The 21985-nt window shown below is 39.7% G+C and overlaps 1 protein-coding gene across 2 annotated transcripts in view; it reads left to right on the top strand.

Annotated features, from left to right (window-relative positions):
- Positions 1 to 21985, top strand: part of TBC1D5 (TBC1 domain family member 5) — a gene marked incomplete at both ends in the record, with an annotated part of 350595 nt that overhangs the window by 214084 nt on the left and 114526 nt on the right. For both annotated transcript variants that reach the window (XM_080715898.1, XM_080715899.1), the window contains one exon: positions 14183 to 14289. In XM_080715898.1, coding sequence (XP_080572024.1) covers positions 14183 to 14289 — 107 coding nt within the window. The remainder of the gene's footprint in view (positions 1 to 14182; positions 14290 to 21985) is intronic.

A 21985-nucleotide genomic window follows, 5' to 3' on the forward strand; every position in this document is an offset into this window, starting at 1 on the left:
TGAGGATTTTCTTTGCCTGGAAGGTCAAATGGTTTGAGTTGTAAAACACAGTGAGAATTCCTTCTTCAGGGCCAGAGCTAATCATGTGAGAACACAGAAGTCACACAAGGAGACATCTGGAAAGTAGACAAGGATGTTCGGGTAGATGTGATGCATACTAGATTTTTGAATAGTCAATATTAATCTCTCTTTAGAGACAGATTTTTTTTTTAATGTAAGTAATAAAAAGCAAAAAGAATGAGAACCCTCTTTTTGGGAAAAAAAAAACAGTTTGCTTTTGGTTATGCTTTTGGATAACATTTTCACAAAATTTTCCAGTTCAAACAACTATTGAAATGAATTCTAATTTTCTGTAGTCTTAAACAATTAGCAGTTTACTCTTTGCATACCTGTATGTATTTAATTTAATCACCCTTTCTCCTCTACTAAGATCTAGTCTTTTAGTTTCATAAAACATGGCACATTTTTGGCAGCTGATGCCCTTACACTTTTAATTCTTCCACTGCTGATTTTTATAAAACATAGGCATGGAAAGTACAGAAATAATGAAGTTGTTTATTCGTATCAATATTTAGTACAACATATTTTGATTTTGTCAGTTACATCCATAATAGTGGATGTCATCTCCTAACGTTAAGAGTGTAAATTGGTTAGGTATTTAAAGCTGCCCTTGTCCTGAAGAAGCTTACCATTAGGGGACAGTGCCATAAATCATTTCAAATGAGCGTGTCTGTTGCTGTGGTTGCGATGACAGATAGTATGGAAATTTAGGGAAGGCACTGACCTTCCTCTAGGATAGCTGTGAGTGAGGAAAGAAAGTGGTAGGAGTTCCCAGGCCAAATCAGGGGATGTACGGTCCAGGGAGGAGGAGCACCATGAATAAAGACCTGGAAGGGAGAAGGTGGCGTGTGTGTGTGTGTGTGTGTGTGTGTGTGTGTGTGTGTGTGTGTGTGTATGTGCACGCGCGCACATGTGTCTGTCTGTCTCCACACTATTATTAGAGTATGAAGTGAGTAAGTGCAATTATGAGACCGACAGAGCAAACAGCAGGGATCCCGTTGAGGATCTTGAGTCTGGAAGCAACAGGAAGTTATCGAGTGGTTCAAAGCAGAGGTATGATCACTTTTAGATCATTTTAGCAGTAATGTGGAAAATGAATTTCAAAAGGCATAGTCAGCATGATTTAATGGCTAAATATGATAGGTAAGGGAAAATAGGAAATCCAGAACAATCCTCAGCTTGAAGGCATCAGTGCTTGGGTCATTATCTAGAAAATGTAAAAGATAGCAGGTTCTAGGAATGTCAGCGATTGAGCTTTGGCCATGCTGATTTGAATTTACCTCCAGGAAATCACAACTAGAAGATTAGAAAATGAAACTCAGTGTCATCATCAAGGTTATAGATGAAATTTCAAAACAACTGACAGATACTTGCTAGTTGAGATGTAAACATGGATGCAGTCTCCTAAGAACGGGGCAAATACCCTGGTTTGTTTGGAATAGTGTTGGATTGCATCTGCTACCTGGGGATAATAATTATTAATATTGCTCCTTTACTTGCAAAAGAGATCCCATTTGGATCATAAAAATTATATTCTCTTGCTACCTAAAGTTGGTGGATCCACATAAAAAGATAACATGGGCAAAGGTGGGACGCTACATTTAGCCTCCGTATTTAAGAAGCAATGGAAGAGAAATAGCCTTGGAAGGGCCTGTATTGTAGCCTCAAAGAACTGTGCAGTCTGATCCAAGAAGGGATTTGGTGCTGTGGAGAGCAGGCACTGGTACTTTTGCAGGAATGGAATGAATGGATTGGTAGAGCAGAAGGAAGATGGCAGTAGGCTGTGAACCGACAGGACAATTAAGAGATGTTTTGGGTTTTGTGTATATTAACTTTTTTCATCTAAAAGGATGACCAAATAAATCAGAATGTAGAATAGTACTTATAGGCTAATCTTGAAGGAAAGAAGAGTAGAGAAGAAATATATGTCTAGAAGGCAATTTAGGAGTAAAGAAAATTGTACATGTGTCTTTAGAGTAATACTTGAGTGCAATGGATTCAGGAGAAAACTGATATATTAACTTCTCACTCACACCAGTCTGAGCTTTTTTTTTTTTTTTTTTTTTGGCTTGGCTGGTTTTTTGTTTGGTTTGTTTTTTTGTTTTTGTTTTTCGATTTTTGTAGTATTGGGGATCAAACCCAGATCCTTGCAGGTGCTAGGCAAGTGCTCTACCACTGAACTATATCCTCAGCCCTTGTTATTTTTTTATTTTGAGGCAGGGTCTTACTAAGTTGCCCAGGATGGCTTTGAACTTATGTTCCTCCTATCTCAGCCTCTTGGTTAGCGGGAATTACAGATGTGCACTGCCATACCTTGTTTTTTCCCTTCTTTTCTTTGATAAGATGTATGGAAAGAAAAATTATCTTATATATTTTGAAGTTTTTACTTGTTTATTGTCTGTTCTTCATACCTGTACCAGTATTAGGAATGGCCTAGGAAGATTTGAGAAAGCTATGATTATTAATATATTCCAAAAATTGGGTGAGAGGCAAATCTGTGAAAGAACTTGGTTTCTGCCTAGAAGCAGGCAATTATTCCAATGTAAATTAACCTAGCTAAAGGTAATTAGCAAGTCTATAGGAGAGGGGAACTAGGACTTCCTCATCCTCATTCTAAAGACAGGTTTATATAATAATTGGATAATCTAGCTAGGATGGGAGGAGGGGTCGAACTTAATGAAAGGAGACACCTTGCCACACCTTGCTGGGGGAGGAACCTTACAGGGACGTTTACTACATCAGAATTACGTAAACAAGATGGAGGTCATGGGTATAAAAAGTCCAGTCCACGTGTTGTATCTTTGGTGGGGCATTCATTTGAAACCCCCCCCCCTATCTTCTGTATTTCTATCTTTTTCTATCTTCTGTATAACTATCTTCTGTGTTTCTATCTTTTTAATAAACTTCTTTAAATCTTCAGCAAGAGTCTGGGCTAATGTGTATTTATCTTTAGCTCAGGACAAGAACCTGTGGTTTTTCCCTTTTCTGTTTTATTGTTTCTTTGGGGAGTTTTTGGGAAATTATTCCCAGGTGTCTAACAAAGATCCCTGGGGACAGTTTCCCAAACCGTAACAATACCCACCCCACCCCACCCTATTTCCCAGTGAGTGGCAGGATTTTGTCCATCTTGGTTTCCTGCTGTTTACCAGCATTTAGAAGAGGACCCAGTGTGTAGAAAACCCTCAAACAATTTTTGAGTGGAGTGATTGAGGAAACACATTCCCAGAGGAAATAGAGGTGAATGGGAGACCTTAGAAGACTAGGTATGGAACAGCAATGAGAAATAGATGCTGGTCAGTGAAGGAAGCACTGGGATGGTTTTAAAACAGACCAGTGTACACGAGGGGAAGACAGCACATGGAGAAATTACACTGGTAAGGGAAGAGGCAGGGCCCCCTGCTGTGCGTGAGGCAGTGAAGTAGGGCTCAGGAAGCCACTTGGTAATGGCTGAGAAGGGTCCAGGCGAGCCTGCTGTTGCTACAGGTGATCCTGAAGAGAGAAGCCATAGCATGGTGCCCTGCCTACAGGCTGTGGATTTTCCCAGCTGTGTTCAGCGGTGCAGGTGAGAGAAAAAGGACGCAGGCTACCTCCAAGTGCACTGAGCAGGACTGGCTGGAGGCAAGAGGGTGGAGGTTCTCGGCACATTTTTGGACAGTGGTTCAGGGTGTATACAGAGGGAAGCACAGCAAGGAAACACCAGGGCAGAAGTCAGAATCAAGGTGTGGGGGACAGGGCCAGAGGATGGTGAAAGCATGAGAAATATGGTCACACTGGACAGTTCTGGATGCGGCCAGTGTGGTTGACAGAGAGACAGGGAAGTAAGGACTTGGAAGATCAAGGGAAGTGAGGAAGGCAAGGGTATTGTTCTGCCTGCAAACGCTTCTGTTTTTGAAATCATGGTTCTCTGTGGAGTGGACACTTCACCAAGACTCATGATAAGGAAGAGGAAGGAAATGGAGGAGGAGAAGGAGAAGGAGGAGGAAGAGGAGAGGAGGAGGAGAAAGAAGAAATTTTAAAAGCCAGATACCAAAACCTCAAACAAGTATAAAAGAAAACTTTTATTCCATCACTTGTTTATTCAAAGAACCAACCATTCAGCCAGTGTTACTGGGCGTCTGCTTGCCAGCCCTCATGGTACACGGACAACAGTGCCCCGTGGCTGCATGATTATGTGTCGCTGCAAGGCATAAACTTACAGGGATGTTTATGGGAGGATGGGCAGCAGTGGCTTGGTAGCAGAATCCAGGAGTAAAGTGGTCCCGCCTCACTATGGGAGTGGCAGGGCCTCCATGAGGCGGAGAGGGCCAGGCTTAGAAAGAAAGACAACATTCCTCAGAAAGATGGGGGTGGGGGGGGACAGCAGGAGGAAAAGGAGTGGGCCGGGCAGAGCGGGGTTGCAAGAGAGGCAGCGGTACCACTTAGATGAGTTTACATTTTAGGCCCTGGTCAGTAACAAAGGGGAGGTACACAGTTGTCCAGCCTCAGCCTTCCAAAGAGAGCCTGATTTTCAGGTTCTTACTCCACGTCTGTGTCCTGACTCATGAGGCCCTCCTGGGGCATCTGCGTGGTGATGTTCCGCTACACTCACTACTTTCCCCTTCATCCATCCATAAATCCGACTGAACACCACTGTTGGGCACCACTTGCGTTCCTCGGAGCTCCCTTGGTGTGGTAGCTCAGTGTCTCCTGAGGGAGACAGAAAGAGCCTTCCTCCAAAGATGGCATTCCTTACTCAGGTCCTTGCCTCCTAGGCATTCAATGGATGGGCTTCAAAGGCCTCTGAGCATCTCGACTATTACAGTCCTTTATGGTTTTAATCAGTTCCACAAAATGTCACATTTACTTTTCCCTGATCTTACTTTAGTGCAGGTATCCTCAAGTAGACTGCGTTTCCTTTTTATTTTTTATGGTACTGGGACTTGAACCCAGGGGTACTCTGCCTCTTAGCTGCACCCCAGGCCCTATTTTATGTTTTTATTTTGAAACCAGGTCTCACTGAGTTGCAGAGGGCCTCACTAAGTAGCTGAGGCTATCCACAAGCCCCAATCCTCCAGTCTCAGCCTCCAGAACGCTGGGATTACAAGAGTGCGCCACCACACCCGTCTTTCAAATGGTTAATAGTTAGCCAGGCGTGGTGGCTCACACTTGTAATCCCTGTGCTTGGGAGGCGGGGACAGGAGGATCAAGCAGGTCGAAGCCAGCTATGCTGGCTTAAGAGACCCTGTTTCCAAATAAAAATATAAAAAAAAAAATAGGTCTGGGAGTGTAGCTCGGAGGTAGAAGGGTTTCCAGAAACCCCAGTACCACCACCACCCCCAAAAAACCCAAACAAATAGTTAATAGTTTTTTTTAAAACATTTCAATTTTTTGTTAGCTGGGTGTGGTAGAGCATGCCTATAATCCCAGTGCTTGGTAGGCTGAGACAGGGGATCAGATCACAGGTTCGAGATCAGCCTAAGAAACTTAGCAAGATTCTTGAGGAACTTAGTAAGACCGTATTTTAAATAAAATAGGGCTAGGGCTGTAGCTCAGAGGTTCAATCTGGATCAAACCTCCATACCAAAAAAAAAAAAAAAAAAAAAAAAAATTACCTGCTTTTAAAATTAACTACCTGAAAATGTTTATATCCTTTTTTATTGATAGAAATTTTTTACTAATATCAAAACAGAACATTCCCAAATTTATAATGTAACATATCTTTTGTCTTATAAACTGCATTAATAGCAAAAATGCTCTAATCAAATTTATTTACATATAGATTTCCCTAATAGAAAATATCTCTCAAATGTTTATTGGTGTTTTTAAATTTTCTCTCTGAACATCTATAGATGGGAAAGTTCCCTTTTGGCACTTCTACCTATCTCCTCTCTTTTGCTATTGCTTTTTCTTTGTTATTGACATAATAATAATTGTACATATTTCCCAGAAACCTTGTGATACTCAGATATGATGTGTATTGACCAAATCAGACAACCAGCATCTCATCGCCTTATCTCTATATGTTTGGAGCCTTTGAGCGCCTCTCTGACTATTTTTCCAGCATAAACATGTTAGAGCATGTTACAGCACTGTAATGTTCCTGTTTCCTGTAGGGATCTCTTTGCCATTTACTGGCCAGGTGTGGGTGGCAGTTGTGTCCTCTTGCTGATTTATGTGTTTTTCCTTTTCATTTGAGATCTCTGCCTATTCTTTAGCCACTAGCTGTATGTCTGCCAGTGTTTCCATCTGTCCTATCCTGGAATTTGTTTCTCTTATTTTCTCATGCAGAGCATATTCAGCATTATACTGATGTCAAAATGCAGTTTATTTAAACTGCAAATTGAATTTGTCATGTTTAGAAATGCTTTGCCCAACCTCAGTGACTAAAAATAAAGATTCTCTTAAACCACATGGTAAAGTGTCACAAAGTTTTATCAAAGCACAAATTGGTGGCCTTATTTTTTAAAGAGTGTTTAGGCATTTTTTGACTGCCAGCTCTTTTCCCTCTGACATAAAATATTGTCGTTTGTTTTTATGACCACATCAGATAATGGATATTAGCACTCTTTAAATTACAAATACCATTCATATTACTTTATATTTTATTTTAGAAGTCTTTTAAAATTTCTGAAACAAGGGCTCATACCCCATACTAGCCATTGTCTTGTTTTTATTTACATTTTTAAAAAGTAGATTTTTTTTTAGCCAGGAGTGGTGGCGCACACTTGTAATCCCCGTGCTTGGGAGGCAGAGACAGGAGGATCGCACAGGTTCGAAGCCAGCCGTGCTGGTTTAAGAGACCCTGTTTCCAAATAAAAATATTTTTTAAAAAAACCAGGTCTGGGAGTGTAGCCCGAAGGTAGAAGGGTTTCCAGTACCACCAAAAAAAAAAAAAAAAAAAAATAGATTTATTTTTTAAGAGAAGTGTTAGGTCCACAGCAAAACTAAACAGCATGTACCAAGTTCCCATGCATCCCCTCCCCTTGAATACCCACAGCCTCTTCCACTAATCAGCACCCCAGTGAGCTTGATACATTTGTTACATACCATGAACCTACATGGACATATCACTACCATCCAACATCCATGGTTTACAACTGGGCTCATTCCTAGCGGTCATTTTAGTCATCACTGTAACAAAATACCAGACATAGGCTACTTATGACATAAATAGAGGTTTCTTTTTATGCACATCTCAGGAGGTTCAAGTCCAAGATCATAGGGTGGCCCGATAACTTTGGACCTCTGGAGATGGCAGCACATGATGAGGGACGTCATGATAGGAGGACATGTAGGAGTAAACATCACGTCACCAGCCAGGGAGCACAGAGCGTGGGGATGGGCCAATCCCTCTTGAAAGCACATCCCCACTGACATTAAGACCTCCCACCAGACCCTGCCTCCTAAAGGTCCACAGCTCCTCCCACATCTTCATATGTAGGTCTTTGGGAGACACTGCTATTCCATCCAGACCAGACCAGTGTATACAATCTATAGGCTTGAACAAATGTATAATGACATGTACTCACCATTATAGTATACAGAATAGTTTTGCTGCCCTAAAACTTCTGTGTGCTCTTCCTACTCATCTCTCTCTTCCCAAGATGAGTAAAATACTCATCTGTTTACTAATTCATTGTTTTTGTCTTCTCCAAAATTTCCTGTAGTTAGGATAGTACAGTATGCAGCCTTTTCAGATTGGCTTCTTCATTTAGTAACATGCATGTTCCTCCAGTCTTTTCATGGCTTGATAGCACATTTATTTTTAATGCTGAAAAATAGTCTGCGTAAAGATGAACCACAGCTATGTACCCACTCATCTGCTGAAAGACATTGTGTTTCTAAGGACATCCTGTAGGCAAGACCTCTGCCTACTTTTCTCAGCTTCCTCTCCATCCCCCCTCAGCACCCTGGCAGCAGCTCTCAGTGTGGCCTCCACTTGCTCCTTGTAGCCTGATGCCCTCACGGACCTCAGAGTCTCCTGTCCTGGGAGTTGCACCTGTAGGATGTGCTCCAGCCATCAGCCAGATCCCCTGTTGCAATTAGCTTTGTGTTTCTCTTCCGCTTGAATATGAAGAAGAAATTGAGCCTGTCTTAAATCTTTTCAGGTCCTTAGAACTGAATTCGGAATATGAAACACAATCGGTGATTAATGAATATTAATTGAGTGAATACACAAAATCCAACAGAAGGCAAATGATATTATCAATAGTTCTTAAATGCCTTCTACACTTCATCCATTTCTACTGACAGTATTTTGGAATATGGCATTAAAATCAACTAAGTACAATGAAATAAAACATACCTATATATGTCTAATTCAGATTTAACTTAATTGTTGGCCTATCCCCTCCTCCACCTTGGATTAAAAATTAAGAGAGGCAAGTCTACGAATCAGTCTCATCATTTATTTTCTAAAACTTAACAGCCACCAAAAGTTTTTCAGGCTTCATTTCCATGATATAAATGCTTGGGCTTGGGCTCTGATTCTTAGAATGCCCTACAGTTAGTACCTTGGGGCTATTAACTTGCATTGAAGAGCTCTGTTTTTACACTATATCATCTCACTTTGTTCCCTCAATGGTGGGTTTTTTTTAAATCTCTGATTAAAGTAGATTTTGTTTAAAGTATATTAAATTTGAAGAGCTGAAAGAATAAATCTACTAGAGAAATAAGGATTTACCAAACTCTATGCACATGTTTATAGATGATTACTTATAGCTGTTGGGTTTCAAGGGTAGTTGTAATGATTGATGGGCTTCAAGAGGCAGTTGTCACAAAGGCAACCAGGGAGGAAAACCCAGGAGGACATGACCCTATAAGGGTCTTCAGCACTAGAATGAAGTAACTTTTTGTGGAAGATAAGACCATGTTAATGTATACTTGATCTTCTCTGAACCTGAAAAGAATAAAGGGATTTATGATTATTCTCTATTCTTACCCCTCGTTTCTTGGTCTATTTCAGATCCTTCCCCTTTTCTGACATGCATTTTCATCTTATTAAAACTCTGTAGGTGCGTTATAACATAGTTTACTGGGAAAGTGAAAACAGTAAAGGCCTTTAAATAGTTGAGGACATTGCTCATACTAATTATGATTTTTTTCCTGTCTGTAGTAAGACTTCAACAAATATTTTCTCAGAACACATAGTATTCATTGAATACCTTTTGCATGTCAGATACCTTGCAAGATACTTACACATTGGGATTGTTTTAAGTCAGTGAATTATGAAAAAAAAACCTTAAGGTTTCCTTTTTTGTTACCTATTTTTATTTTATATTTATTTTATGCTTATTTGTTCTATGTACCAGTTTATCGATACATATAAAAGTTTTGCCTATTTTTATATTTTTGATGTATCTGGCCTTATCAAATATCGCCTTGGCCACGATCTTTATCTGCTCTCACCACCATGTCCTCATCTGCAGTAGGGAATCAATGACAGTGCTCCTCTCAGAAGGGACAGGAACACCCGTGGGACATTTATAAAATATATGACAACTTGCCAGCATGTGATAGTTGCTTAATAAGTGATAGTTATTATTTTTCAACTGAGAAATTTTAAGTAAATATACATTTAGTTTGTTTTGCCGTAGTTTTTCTCAGTCCTATTTGTTTCTTTAAGTATGAAACAGATAAAAATAAATAATTTAGGAAAAAGTATTGTATTTGTAAATATTACAATTGTAGGTATAATTAGTGCTGAATTATATGGATTCACATTGCCTTAAAATTTCTAAAAACAATCTCATTCTCTGCTTATCTTTACTGATTTTCTCTGCTTATCTTTACTGATTTCACCATTTTTTCTATTTGTTTCTACTGGAGAAAACAATGTAAAGCCACTTCCTCAGAGTAGATATAGGCCACTTAAGGTAAAGACAGAGAAGTCAACTCTGCTTCATATGAAGGCAGCACTACTCAGAGACAAATTAAGTGAGATAGGGAACTGTGTCACTTAGCACCTTGTATAGAAACCCTTTACGTAGAAAGGGCATTCTCTCTTGTCAACCTCAAATGAATAGCAGAGAGACTGACTCCTGAAACAGAGAGTGTTCAGAGATGACAACCTGGGACGCCTGCCGTGGCAGGCGTGGGAATAGACAAGCAGCAAGAAGACAAAGGCGAAGAGGCGAAGTCCACATACCCTGTTTTGAAGTGAAGACCGTTGAAGACAGGAGCTCACTGCTTATTCTCTGGTGGTCCTGACTGTTACTTGCAGAGAGGGTCTTTATAGACTTGGCCTCGCTGGGAAGTTCTTGGTGGGAAAGTCTGTTACAGCGGTCCCTGTTACAGGCGTACATGCAGAGAGGCCCTTCCTTAATGGCCTCCCAGCTCCATTGCATTAGGACTTGACGGAAGTGACTCCAGTTTAGTACTGACAGCTTTCACAAACTTTGTTTTATAGATAAGAAAAACAAAGTTTGAGTAAATAAGTAACTGGGTCAATATTCTAACCTACTTCTTTGATTCCAAATACAGTATGTTTTCCCAGGTTCCACTCACCTTTTATTTTTTGGTTATTTTTTTGTTTCTTTCTTTTGTGTGTGTGTATTTTTTTTGTTTTGTTTTGTTTTGTTTTGGCAGTACTGGGGTTCCTAGAAGCCCTTCTACCTCCGGGCTACACTCCCAGACCTATTTTGTATTTTTTTTTTTAATTTGGAAACAGGGTCTCTTAAGCCAGCGAGGCTGGCTCTAGAGCCAGCGCGGTCCTGATCCTCCTGTCTCCGCCCCCCAAGCGCGGGGATTACACGCCCGCGCCACCACGCCCGGCTCTCCTTTGTTTTAAATCTAGCATCTTGGTCAAAGTGTAGCGTCTATACTTTGCTTTTAAAGTTTAAACAGCCCCGTGTGGTGGCGCACACTAGTAATCACAGTCCTTGAGAGGCTAAGACAGGAGGATCATGTGTTCGTGGCCAGCCTCAGCTCTTAGGCCCTCTGCAACGTAGTGAAAAAATGAAAAATTGGCCTGGGACTGGAGCTCAGAAGTAGAATGCCTCAGGGTTCAATACCCAGTACTACACACGCACAAAAGGTATACAATTACTTCAAACATAGATATATACCAAAACTTAGTTCTGCTTTGTTGGTTTTTAGAGGAGGGATAATACTGCAGATTAGTTTTTCATATTCAGTAAAAATTTATTCTTAAGAGCAAAACTAAATTCTTGTTCCAGCAAATCCCTGCCATTTTTTAAAAGCCAGCTTATACAATTATCTTACCTACTTTTGAGCTTGATTATTCAAAAAGGGATTTGGTACTTAGCAAATTAAAGATGCTCTTTGTGTTAGCTTGGTGTCACTGTAACCACAATATCAGGCATGAACGACTCCAAGGAGGAAACTTTACTTCAGCTCATGGCGTCAGAGGTTTCCAGCCCGGTCCAAGGTGAGGCGGTGTGTCGTGGTGCAAGGGCATGGAGGAGAGCAGCCTCTCACCTCCTGGCATACCAGAAGTGAATGGCGTGGGAAGGGGAAGAGAGATGAGGGCAAGATAGCCCTTCCGGGGCATGACCCAGTATCCTACCTTCTCCACCTAGTCCCCCTCCCAGTTATCCATTCAGCTGCTGCTCTACTGATGCAGCCAGAGCCCTAGTGATCCAGACACCTTCCCAGAGCCCAGCCTTGGACATCGCTGCCCTGGGGGCCAAGCCTTCAAGTACCTGAGCCCTTAGGGGATGCTCCAAAGCAAACCAGCCCGCTCTGAAATGCAGGCTTCTGGTGGTAGATTGGAGATGGCAGTACCTGGACACAGGGAATGTGTATGCATTTGATGTTACATCTGTGGCACCAACACCCACCAAAGTCTCTGAACATCTGTCATTTAGTAGATGCTCAGGACATGTTCACTGCATGCAGGAATTAGATACATGGATAGGTGAATGTGAAAATAAATGCTAGTGCCTTCATTTCTTCCACCAATAAAATATTAATGCATTACTTAGCTTCCCATGTATTTTATAGTTTCTGATAGCTTCAAAAGTTCTACAAAGTTGTAATAACATAGGATTCTTGCTCTCTATTGTCTTGCTAAATAAATGTTTTCTGTAGCTGCTTCAAAGATTGGGCTTTGCTGACCTCCAGGTTACTTAAAACTACCACAAAAGAGTAGTAATTCTAACGAACATTACTGCTGCCATCTGCACCTATTATGTCACTTGATTTTCAAAGCAGTGTCCTTTCAAAACAAAGCCTGTATATATTATATAGAATACAGACCCTGAGGTTAGACTTCTGAATTTCAAATCCTTCTCCAACAAGGAATCACTGTATGATTTGAGCAAGTGACTTACTCTTTCCAAGTATCAGTTTTTGCATGTGTAAAACCAAGATAATTGTACCTTTATAATATGGTTGCCTTAGAAGTTAAATAATATAAGTGAAGTTCTTAGCCTGGCGTGGTCCAGAACCTTCAGTAGTTCACTGTCATATTAGTGGGCATAGTAGTAACAGCTGCTTGATGTGGCCCCTCTACCCTTCTGAACTGATTTTCTTAGAACTAGGACTTTGGTCCATGCCTGCATCCCCTCCTAGGATAGGGCTCATCATGAAGTAGGTACTCGAGAAATGATTATCAAAAGGTTGTGTTCCTTAAGACTAAACTTGAGCTTGCAGAGGTTACCCAAATTTTGTACAACAGCTGCCAATCAATCACACTGCTTATACCATCGTGGGCAAATGAATGATATCAGGCCTTGAGATTGAAACCCACATCTTTGAGCATTGACAAAATTCTCCTGCCTATCTTACAAAACTGATAAGAATTCTTCCTTGGCCAGTTACTAATATATATTGCCATTTTAGCATCTGGGAACTTTTTGAGTTATAAGATGAATTGATTATCTAAGTTTTATTGATTTGTTGGAGCTCAAGGAAAATCAGATATGAAAATATTTCATCATGTTATCCTAGCTTCCTTAATTTCTAAGGAAAAAAAGGACAAAAGGTAACTAAATGTGGATATGGCAAAATGAATAAGGAAAGAAGAGTTTAAGCAGATATAGAAAGGGTAAGATAAGTAAGTGCTTTACAAATGAAAGCAGATGTATGAAATTACGAGCTGTCAGATCAGCAACGGAAATGAAGATGATAAAGTGGTCCCTTACGTAGATTCTAATTATTCACTTTGCCCAGTCCTGTCTCCTTTCCCCACAGTGCTTACGGGATGGCGGAGCGGGGAGAACTGTAGCAAAAACTGGCCTTTCCAACAGCAGGGAAAAAAATTTTTTTGAAGAATCAAGGGTATTTCTAACTCAAAATAATTATTTATGTTATGTCTCTGAAACCACAGTTATTTTCCAATGGAACATTTTTCAAGTAACTAATTAATGGAAGGGGTTCAGTTACAACTACAGGAAGTTGTAGTAGTGGAGTTCCTTCACAATCAGCCCCGTGGAGGCAATCAGCGCAGCTCACCGCACAAGAACAGCTAGTGGCCCAACTGTGACAGCAGTGCAGGTAGACTGCCAAGGAATCGAGTTTACACAGGCCCGCCTGAAAAGATGTGTTTAATAATTGCATCCGTAATTAGGTTGATTTAAAAAAATTAAATGACAGTCTCCAGAACACAGATTCATCTATGACAATTTTGCCCTTTTTTCCTCCAAGAAATGCTGCCTAGATATTCTTTCTCTCTGCATTTCTTATTACATTTAGATACACAAATAATTGGGAAAAATTCTATTTAATTTTGAATTATGGAATATTCCTATAAAAGAATAAATATAACATGTGCATTATGAAGCACAATAATTTTTAACTGGTTATTCCCCATTCATACAGTTATTGTTACTAATTTCTAAGCAGCAAAACCAAAGAAATTTAAACGCAGCCATAGAAATAGTAATAAATATGCATGTTTCTGAGAATGTATTTATACTGCAAGCATACACATGTAACTGTATCTGAAGCTCTTCCTTCCAACACCCCTTGAGGATAAGCGCTAGTGTATTAGATCACAGTTCACAATGCAGTGTGCTGCTTCGAAGGCCATTTGGTAAGGATCTCTTCTTATTCCTTTGATCAAATCAGTTGAATTATTGGTTTATTTTCTTTAGCTCTAAGTTAATATTTTGTTATTTTACCAGTAATGCAAAATATCTTTAACAGTATAATATCTGAATTATTTTTCCCTCTTATTTAGTGATCTCTAGTAACTACCAGACCTGTCTCGGCCTTCTGATGCATTATCCGCTCATTGGGGACGTACACTCGCTGATTCTTAAGGCTCTGTTCCTTAGAGACCCAAAGGTAAGCTTTCCCAGTAGGACAGGCACAGTGTTAAGTTGGGTGAAAAGTAGGTTCTCTGTATGAGTCTAAAACTTCCTAATGGGAAATTTGTCTAATGACAGAAGAATTGCCTAATGATAGAATTTGTCTAAAAGGTGGAGGCTAAAACTTACTTTGTTCTTCGGCTAGCAACCCATCAAGCACATTAGGTGGACACAGCCATGAGAAACTAGAGCACACTTCTCTTGTCCCTTAAAATTATTGTTCTACACTCCCTCCTTCCTCATAATTCAAGGAAATAGTTCAGCAACCTCTGCCCTTTATAGCCAGCCTTCATAATCCTTGATACACCTCACATGGTGAATTTTGTTCAGATAGAGCCTAGAGAGCCCCATGAAAATCTAAGAAAGCAAAGGTCAAGGTCTACAGGAGCTTATGATATAAAGAAACGCTAAATAATTTCATGTTGTATGCATATCTTATTTTGTGGATTAAGAGTAGCCTAATAAAATATAAATTTAAGAAGACTTTAACACCGATTTTTCTATTTGAGTGTAAAGTAGTTCATCAAGCTTTTCTTTACACTTCAGAGAAAAAGTGTGCTCTTTTACAAAAAATGTTATATTTCTTGAAAATAAGAACATTTAATGATCTAAAAAAATCTGTGAATCCTTGCTACTTTTGAGCCAAACACAAATATTGGATGAAGTGTAGGAGAGAAAGCTTCAGATGGGAGCCCGGGAACGCGAGGCATTGGATGGCAGTCCCAGCCTCTGGCTCCTCGCACCCTCCCAGCTCTCACGCTGGCAGTCGTCGAACTGTCTCTGAGTCAGTCAGTCTGTCTGTGGGTTGCACTGCCAAAGCTCTGTCTGATCGACTCTGGCCTCCAAATTTAATATAAATTTTGATTCTAAAAGATGTCTGTCCTGTCCTTGGTTGCTGAGGTTGAACTTTGAGTCTATCCTCTATTTAGAATGATCCTCATGTCCATATCAGTTCTCTGTTGCACAAAGCACTTTCATTAAGTCTCAGAATTCACTTATTTCTCTGATATATAAGAAAATATATATTCTTTCTGATAAGGCTTAGGAGTATGACTGAAAATCTAAAGTTACATGTTTATATTTTTATGTATTTGTAAGTTGTATGTACTTTTTTTTACTAAAAAAAAAAACGAAGACGATGAAATATCTATATATAAGGAATAAAGATGAGGTTGCTGGCCAGCAAAGTATGAGTTTTGCTCTGTAAACTTAGGACATATTCTATCTACTCAGCATTAAGAATTCTTAGTCACATAGAGTGAAAAAAAATTGCCAAAAGAGCAATTTTAATTTCCTACTTGTGTGTGATTTGTTTGGTTTAACTGAAGAAAGAAATATGAATACGTTATCAAAACCTATTGATTTTAGTAATTTCTCCTTAGCTAAATATGGTTGATCTTCCTATGAATCACTCGTCTAGCTTCTGAGCTCTTTATACTAAATCAATCAATCTTTATTAGTGGTATCTAAATTTCCTTTATGTCAGTGTGATTTTTATAGAGTACTTTTATCTCAATAAAGTAGATTTTATCTCAATAAATAATAAAGAAAATAATAAAGAAAATCCTATAATCATTAAAAATATATTCCTTAGGCTTTAAGAGAAAAAAATAATAGCACCTGAAAAAAGGGAATATCCCAAGTAAAAACAAGGTCAAAATAATCAATAATGTAGGACCTTAAACAATATTTCTGAGACATGAAAAATTGGGTAGGATGAGGGAGTGTTGTTTTCAAAGTTCATGGAATGATCATATCAGTAGGAAAAGTAAGAAAGCAGTGAATCTTTGAAGGTTTTCCAGATGAATAACCCAGCAAAGCGGTAGTTATAATTAAGTGTATATAATAGCTGACTCTATCATCACTTAGAAAATTTTAAGCAATAACTATTGTCACTCAACACAAGTGTTAATTGTAGGTCTGTGGCAATGAAGTGTTCTGCAAGGAGATTGAGTTAGAAAGTAGGGATCTAGGTCAACCCTTGGTTTTGCAACTAGCTATCCTCATTATTTTGGGAAAGTCCTGCTGGCTGAGCCTTGATCATAATTTGATAACACTTGGAATTTGAATAAAATTATCTCTGAAGACCCACCCAACCCTAGCATCCTTTGTCTATAAAGACAATGGATAAAGGATGACTTAAGAACTAATTTATGAATTAACAAGATCCGATCCAGTGCTACAAAGGTACAAGTGGGAAATCTAACGCATCTGCCTGAATTATAGAAGTCCACAAGTACATAGAGCGTTTATGATAATAACTTTCAATCATAGTCCTAGAAGAAGCTATTTTGCTGAGGGAAAAAGAGAGGGAGCCCCTGGCATGGTGGCTTGTGCTTGTAATCCCAGCATTTGGGAGGCTGAGACAGGAGGATCAGGTTCACGGCCAGCCTCAGCTACTTAATGAGGCCCTCTCCAACCCAGTGAGACCCTGTTTCAAAATAAAGAATAAAAAATCAGGCTGGAGATGTAGCTCAGAGGTAGAATACCCCTGGGTTCAGTCCTAGCACCACAAAATAAAAAAAGAGGGAAATTCTATGCTAGTACCCCTACCCATATCTCCTGAAAATCCAGGCACCAGGCTGCTTTAAATGTTTTCTACATAATAGAAATAGTGAAACACTTAAAATATTTGACTCATTCCTGATTCAAGTGGGTCAGAGTAAGTATACAAACACAGTAGTCTCAATGAAGTGAACTAGTAAAAATGTAAGATTTGAGGCTCTTTCTATAGATCCCAGTTTCATGAGACCACAGTGTTGAGTGCTACTGACACATTCATTAAATGGGTATAAACAACCGGGCTTCAGCAAGTCATTGCCTTCAGAAAGGACTTTGTCCTGCTGTCACCCCCGTCCCTGTGGAGGCGCTCAGTCGAGGAAGCATTCTACACATGCAGCCGGAGACACTGCTTCTGACCGTTTCATAGCAGAGGTCGCCTTACTGAGGAAAGAGCTCCCATGTCAATAGAGAGAGAGAATGGCCTGGACGCTGAACTAATGGGATCCTGCCTCCTAGTCTCCTCAGCCCCTGGGCATGTGTCATGTGGCCCCCACCACAGCCCTGTGGGCAGAAGAGCAGATTCTTTCCTCACTCTTTCCACTGGACAGAGGTTGAGGCCCTGTGGCTTTCTGAAGGTCAGAAAGCTTGTCAGCTTCCACCCAAGGAGTGGCTTCCTGACCCTTGAATCTACTCATTTCCTCCTCCAGTTCCTGCTGCCTCTTCTGTCTTCCCTGAAACCATTTCCAGGTTCAGTTAGGACATTTCCAGCACCTTATATTATGTCAGTATGCATATTTCTTCTGTCGGTTATTGCTCCTTAGAACTGGATCCTGTTTGGGTTTTTTGGTTTTTTGTTTGTTTGTTTGTTTTTGTTTCTAGCTTTTAGCTTTGTGTGTCCTGCCTGTACTTGGTATGAAGAAAATATTGGTGAGCCAGGTGTGGTGTTGCACACCTGTAATCCTAGTACTTGAGAGACTAACAGGAGAATCTCAGATTTGAGGCCAACCTCAGCAACTTAGCAAGGCCCTATTTCAAAATAAAAAATAAGGTTGAACCCCCTGAGTTCAATCCTCAGTAGATATAGGTACAATTGATTTTTTTCCTTCAAATATTATGCCTCTTATCAGTACATCTCACTGACTTTAATCTAGCTGGGCCTCACTCACCTAGTGTATTTCTGGAACCCATATCCACATGCACAAAAGCCAAGGTCAATCATATTTTAGCTGCCATTTATATCCAGATGATGAACTAGCCCTACAGTTTGACCTTAAAGACTATCTAATTCCTTATTGTGTTTTGTGTCAGAAGTATCTAAAAATCTGTTCCCACCTTCAAATATTATGGTATAAAGAATGTATAGTTATAAGAACCTAGACTGATCCCTGTAGCCTCCTCCTTTCAGAGATGAACTCATTGAGAACAGAGTGAAGTGAGGAGACTTGCTGGCGGTCACACAGCTCCTCAGTATCAGAGCCAGCAGCTGAGCCCAGATCAGAGGCCACCTTCCTACCCAAGACTGGACTAGCCTCACGCGTTTTTAAACGAGTGGAATCCTACGTGCTATTTCTCATATGAGTTCTACTATCTATAACAAATGCATATTTGTATCTGTAACAGACAAACCCTTTATGTATATAAATGGCCCCAGAACTATTTGACATTTGTGAGTGTGTGCTTTATGACAAGACCAGTGTCAGTATTTACTTGTGGCGTCCTGTCCTCTGCACACCGTAAATACAGACTATTCAGCTCTTCAGACTACACTTCTAATTCTCATTTTCTTTTCTTTGTCATATTAGAACTACTGAGCAGATTTCTAAAAACTCCAAAAACAATCCACTAAATGAAGTCAGAGGGATAGAAGGAGGACGGTCTGAAAAATATGAAGTGATTAAAAAACATTGTTCTAGCTGGTTGTTCAAATTCAAAAAAAATTTTAAAACCCAATTAGAAACAAAAGTCATAGAAAATGTGAACATATTGTGTTCCTTAAATAACCAGATGTTCTCTCCTTCCTGAAGGCAGTAAGGGCTAGGAATAAAGGTTTAAAACTATTGTTTTAAGTTAACTGTGAATTTTGCAAATCTGTTTTTACCCTTTAGCAAATAAAATTCTAATACAGAAACATAAGCAAAGTAATTTTCATTTTTTGGTGCTTTCTTATTTGTGTTGTGTGTTGAAGTGTTAACCTTATCACAAAGACTTATTACAGATGAAATACAGTGTATGAGTTACCATTTTAGATTATGCAGTGAGAATTTGACAGCAACTATTTGTTTTGAAGACTAGAATGTTGGGGGGACATTTTTCTAGTAAGTTTTTCAAACAGCCCTTTAACCACTGACTCTTTTAGGATATGGGAGAAAGTTGATAGAAATAAGACAATTTCATGGTCATTCGTATGCATAGAAACACTGTACAAATATAATGTACAGTGTTCCTGTGCCTGACCGATTCTGATCTGGATTTTGTTTGGTATATATATATATGAACCATATATTATGGTTCGCTTTTTTAAACTACAGAATGTATGAACTTCAAATTTCAGATTTTATGCAGGTATTTTTTACTCATTTAGACCCAAACTCCCCTGCTATTCTTGCAACATTTTTATCATTATCTAATAACTTTGGTAAAATGTTATTAATCAGAATTGAAAAGGAACAAATAGGTTCAAACTTAGGATCCTTCAGGGTATTGTTGAAAATATTTCTTCTTTCCATTCAAACTACTGTACCAAACCTTTTCTTCTCTGACCTGGAAAGGTCCTAAAAGTCACCCGCCATGACTCTTTGACGAGAGCACACTGAATCCATTCATTTGCTTTTTTTCCTGGCTCTGTTACAAGGGTCATTACCGACTGCCACGTGAAGGAGCCCTAGCTGCTGTGTTTCTTGGGCAAGCCACTCCCTGTCTTGAACTGTAGAATGAGGAAGCTGACCCTGTAAATTCAATGGACCTTTTGGACATATATTATTTTTAGCAAGACTCAATTTAATTAAAAAGAGGTTTTTTTCTACCATCTCCTGTATGCAAAGAAGAAGAGTTTATCTATGTGATTAGGGCACTCTACCCTAGAAAAGTAAAGAACTAATTGTTGTGTGAAAGATTGAAAAGAGCCAGGAATGGTAACATAGGGTTGTGATCCCAGTATTTGGTAGGCTGAAACAGAAGTATCTCACAGGTTGGAAGCCAGCCGCAGCTACTTAGTGAGGCACTCAGCAACCTAGTGGAACTCTGTTTCCAACTAAAATATTGCAGAAAGAAGAGCTAATTCAGACTGAGAGCCGATTCAGGTCAGAAGGGCTTGTCCCGGGCAGGAGATATTCCAGCTAGGCTTTGAAGAATTGTCTTCAATGATGTTTTCCAGCTAGAGAAAACAGGAAGCAGAGCTGTAAGGATTGCTGAAACAAGTGGCCATGCTGACCTGGCAGTTCCGTGTGCAGACCCACTCGTGCAAACCCATTCTTTTCTTTTATTTATTTATTTATTCATTCATTCATTCATTCAGTGGTACTGGGGATTGAACCCAGAGATACCCTTCACCCTATTTTACTTCTTATTTCGAAATGGTTTTGCTAAGTTGCCAAGGCTGGCTTCAAACCTGTGATCCTCCTGTCTCAGCCTCCCAAGTACTGGGACCACAGGCTTACACCATCACACCCAGCTGAGATTCATTCTTTAGGTCTTTTAGGGATCTAAAGAGTAACTGTATCCCCACATTGCCTTAAGTTCTTGCAAACACTGATTATTAAAAATTCATGAGAGCCGGGTGTGCTGATGCACACTTGTAATCCCAGCATTCAGGAGGCTGAGACAGGAGGATTGTGGTTCGCGAACAGCCTCAGCTACTTAGGCAAGCCCCTTTGCAACTCAGTGAGACCCTGTTTCAAAAATAAAAAGACTAAAAAATAGGGCTGGGGATATAGCTCAGAGGTAGAATGCCCATGAATTCCATCCCCAGTACTGCAAAAAAGAAAAGTTCATGAAATGTGTATGGAGGTTTTGCTAATATTTTATTTGGAATTGATTTGTATAATGTTCCTTTGAATGTTAATGTAATTAAATGTTTTCTGTATCAGTGAAAGATCAATGAGAAAAGAACCCCTAATGATTTTTATAAGATTTAATGGCTATAAATAGTTTCTCATGATAACAATATTTGCTACCAATAAGCATGTCTTTGTTTAGATCTTTAATCACTGTGGAAAGTTCAGTGACTTTTATCTTGGGCAACTGAAGAAAGCCATGAAACCTCTGGCAAGTGTTGCTCTGTAGTCGGAGGGAAGGATTCCCTTCCTGAAGTCAGCTTATTGCAGTGGTGATTATTTTTCCTTGAATTACTAAGAAAGAAATTAAATGCTATGGGTTAATTATATTCTTATTAACAGTAGGCAGAGCAAACCTACAAACCCACTCCTGTTTTTTTAGTCAATATCTTACAAGATAGGAAAATCTAGATCTTTAGGGAGAGAGATTTATTCTAAATAGATGACTAAAGTTTTACCGCTCTCGGTCCCATGCACATTGTGCACATGCATTAGACAGTCTCCATTAAGCCTCCAGTGCAGAAGTATTCAGATACATATTGTGAGGCGACGGTGACGTGGCCCTTGGGTCAAGGGGGAGGGCCGCCCTGTTCCACCACTGACTTGCTCTGCTCCTGGGTCATCGTCTAGCATTCTGCTGCCTTAAATCCAGGTTTATTAAAAGGGTGATGGGTGGCTAGTAAAGCCTTGACTGGCTATAATTTCTAAAAGTCATTTCCAGCTCCTTGTGCTATGACAACCTAGCTAACACTTTTTTACCATATCATATACGAGGTAACTTGTTCAAAATGAAAAAACACTGCATGGCTTCCTAGTCATCTTCTTTTTCTTGGTCCTAGGGATTGACGCCAAGGCTTTGCACATGCGAGGCCAGTGCTCCATATCCCCAACCCTTGTTTATTTTATTTTAGACAGAGTCTTGATAAATTGCCAGGCTCTGGCCTCAGGTGTGTGCCACCACGCCTAGCTAGTCATCTTGACAAAATCTAAAGGTGTTGAAAATTACAAATCACAATTATGACCAAACGATTACAAGCTTAAAACTGGCACAATAAAAGATCTTTTTAATACAAGTAGTTTTAGCCACATATTTTATTTGCCCCATAAGTATATTAACTC

This window comes from Muscardinus avellanarius (assembly GCF_963383645.1).
Source record: "Muscardinus avellanarius genome assembly, chromosome: 18".
In the NCBI taxonomy this organism is placed as follows: domain Eukaryota; kingdom Metazoa; phylum Chordata; class Mammalia; order Rodentia; family Gliridae; genus Muscardinus; species Muscardinus avellanarius.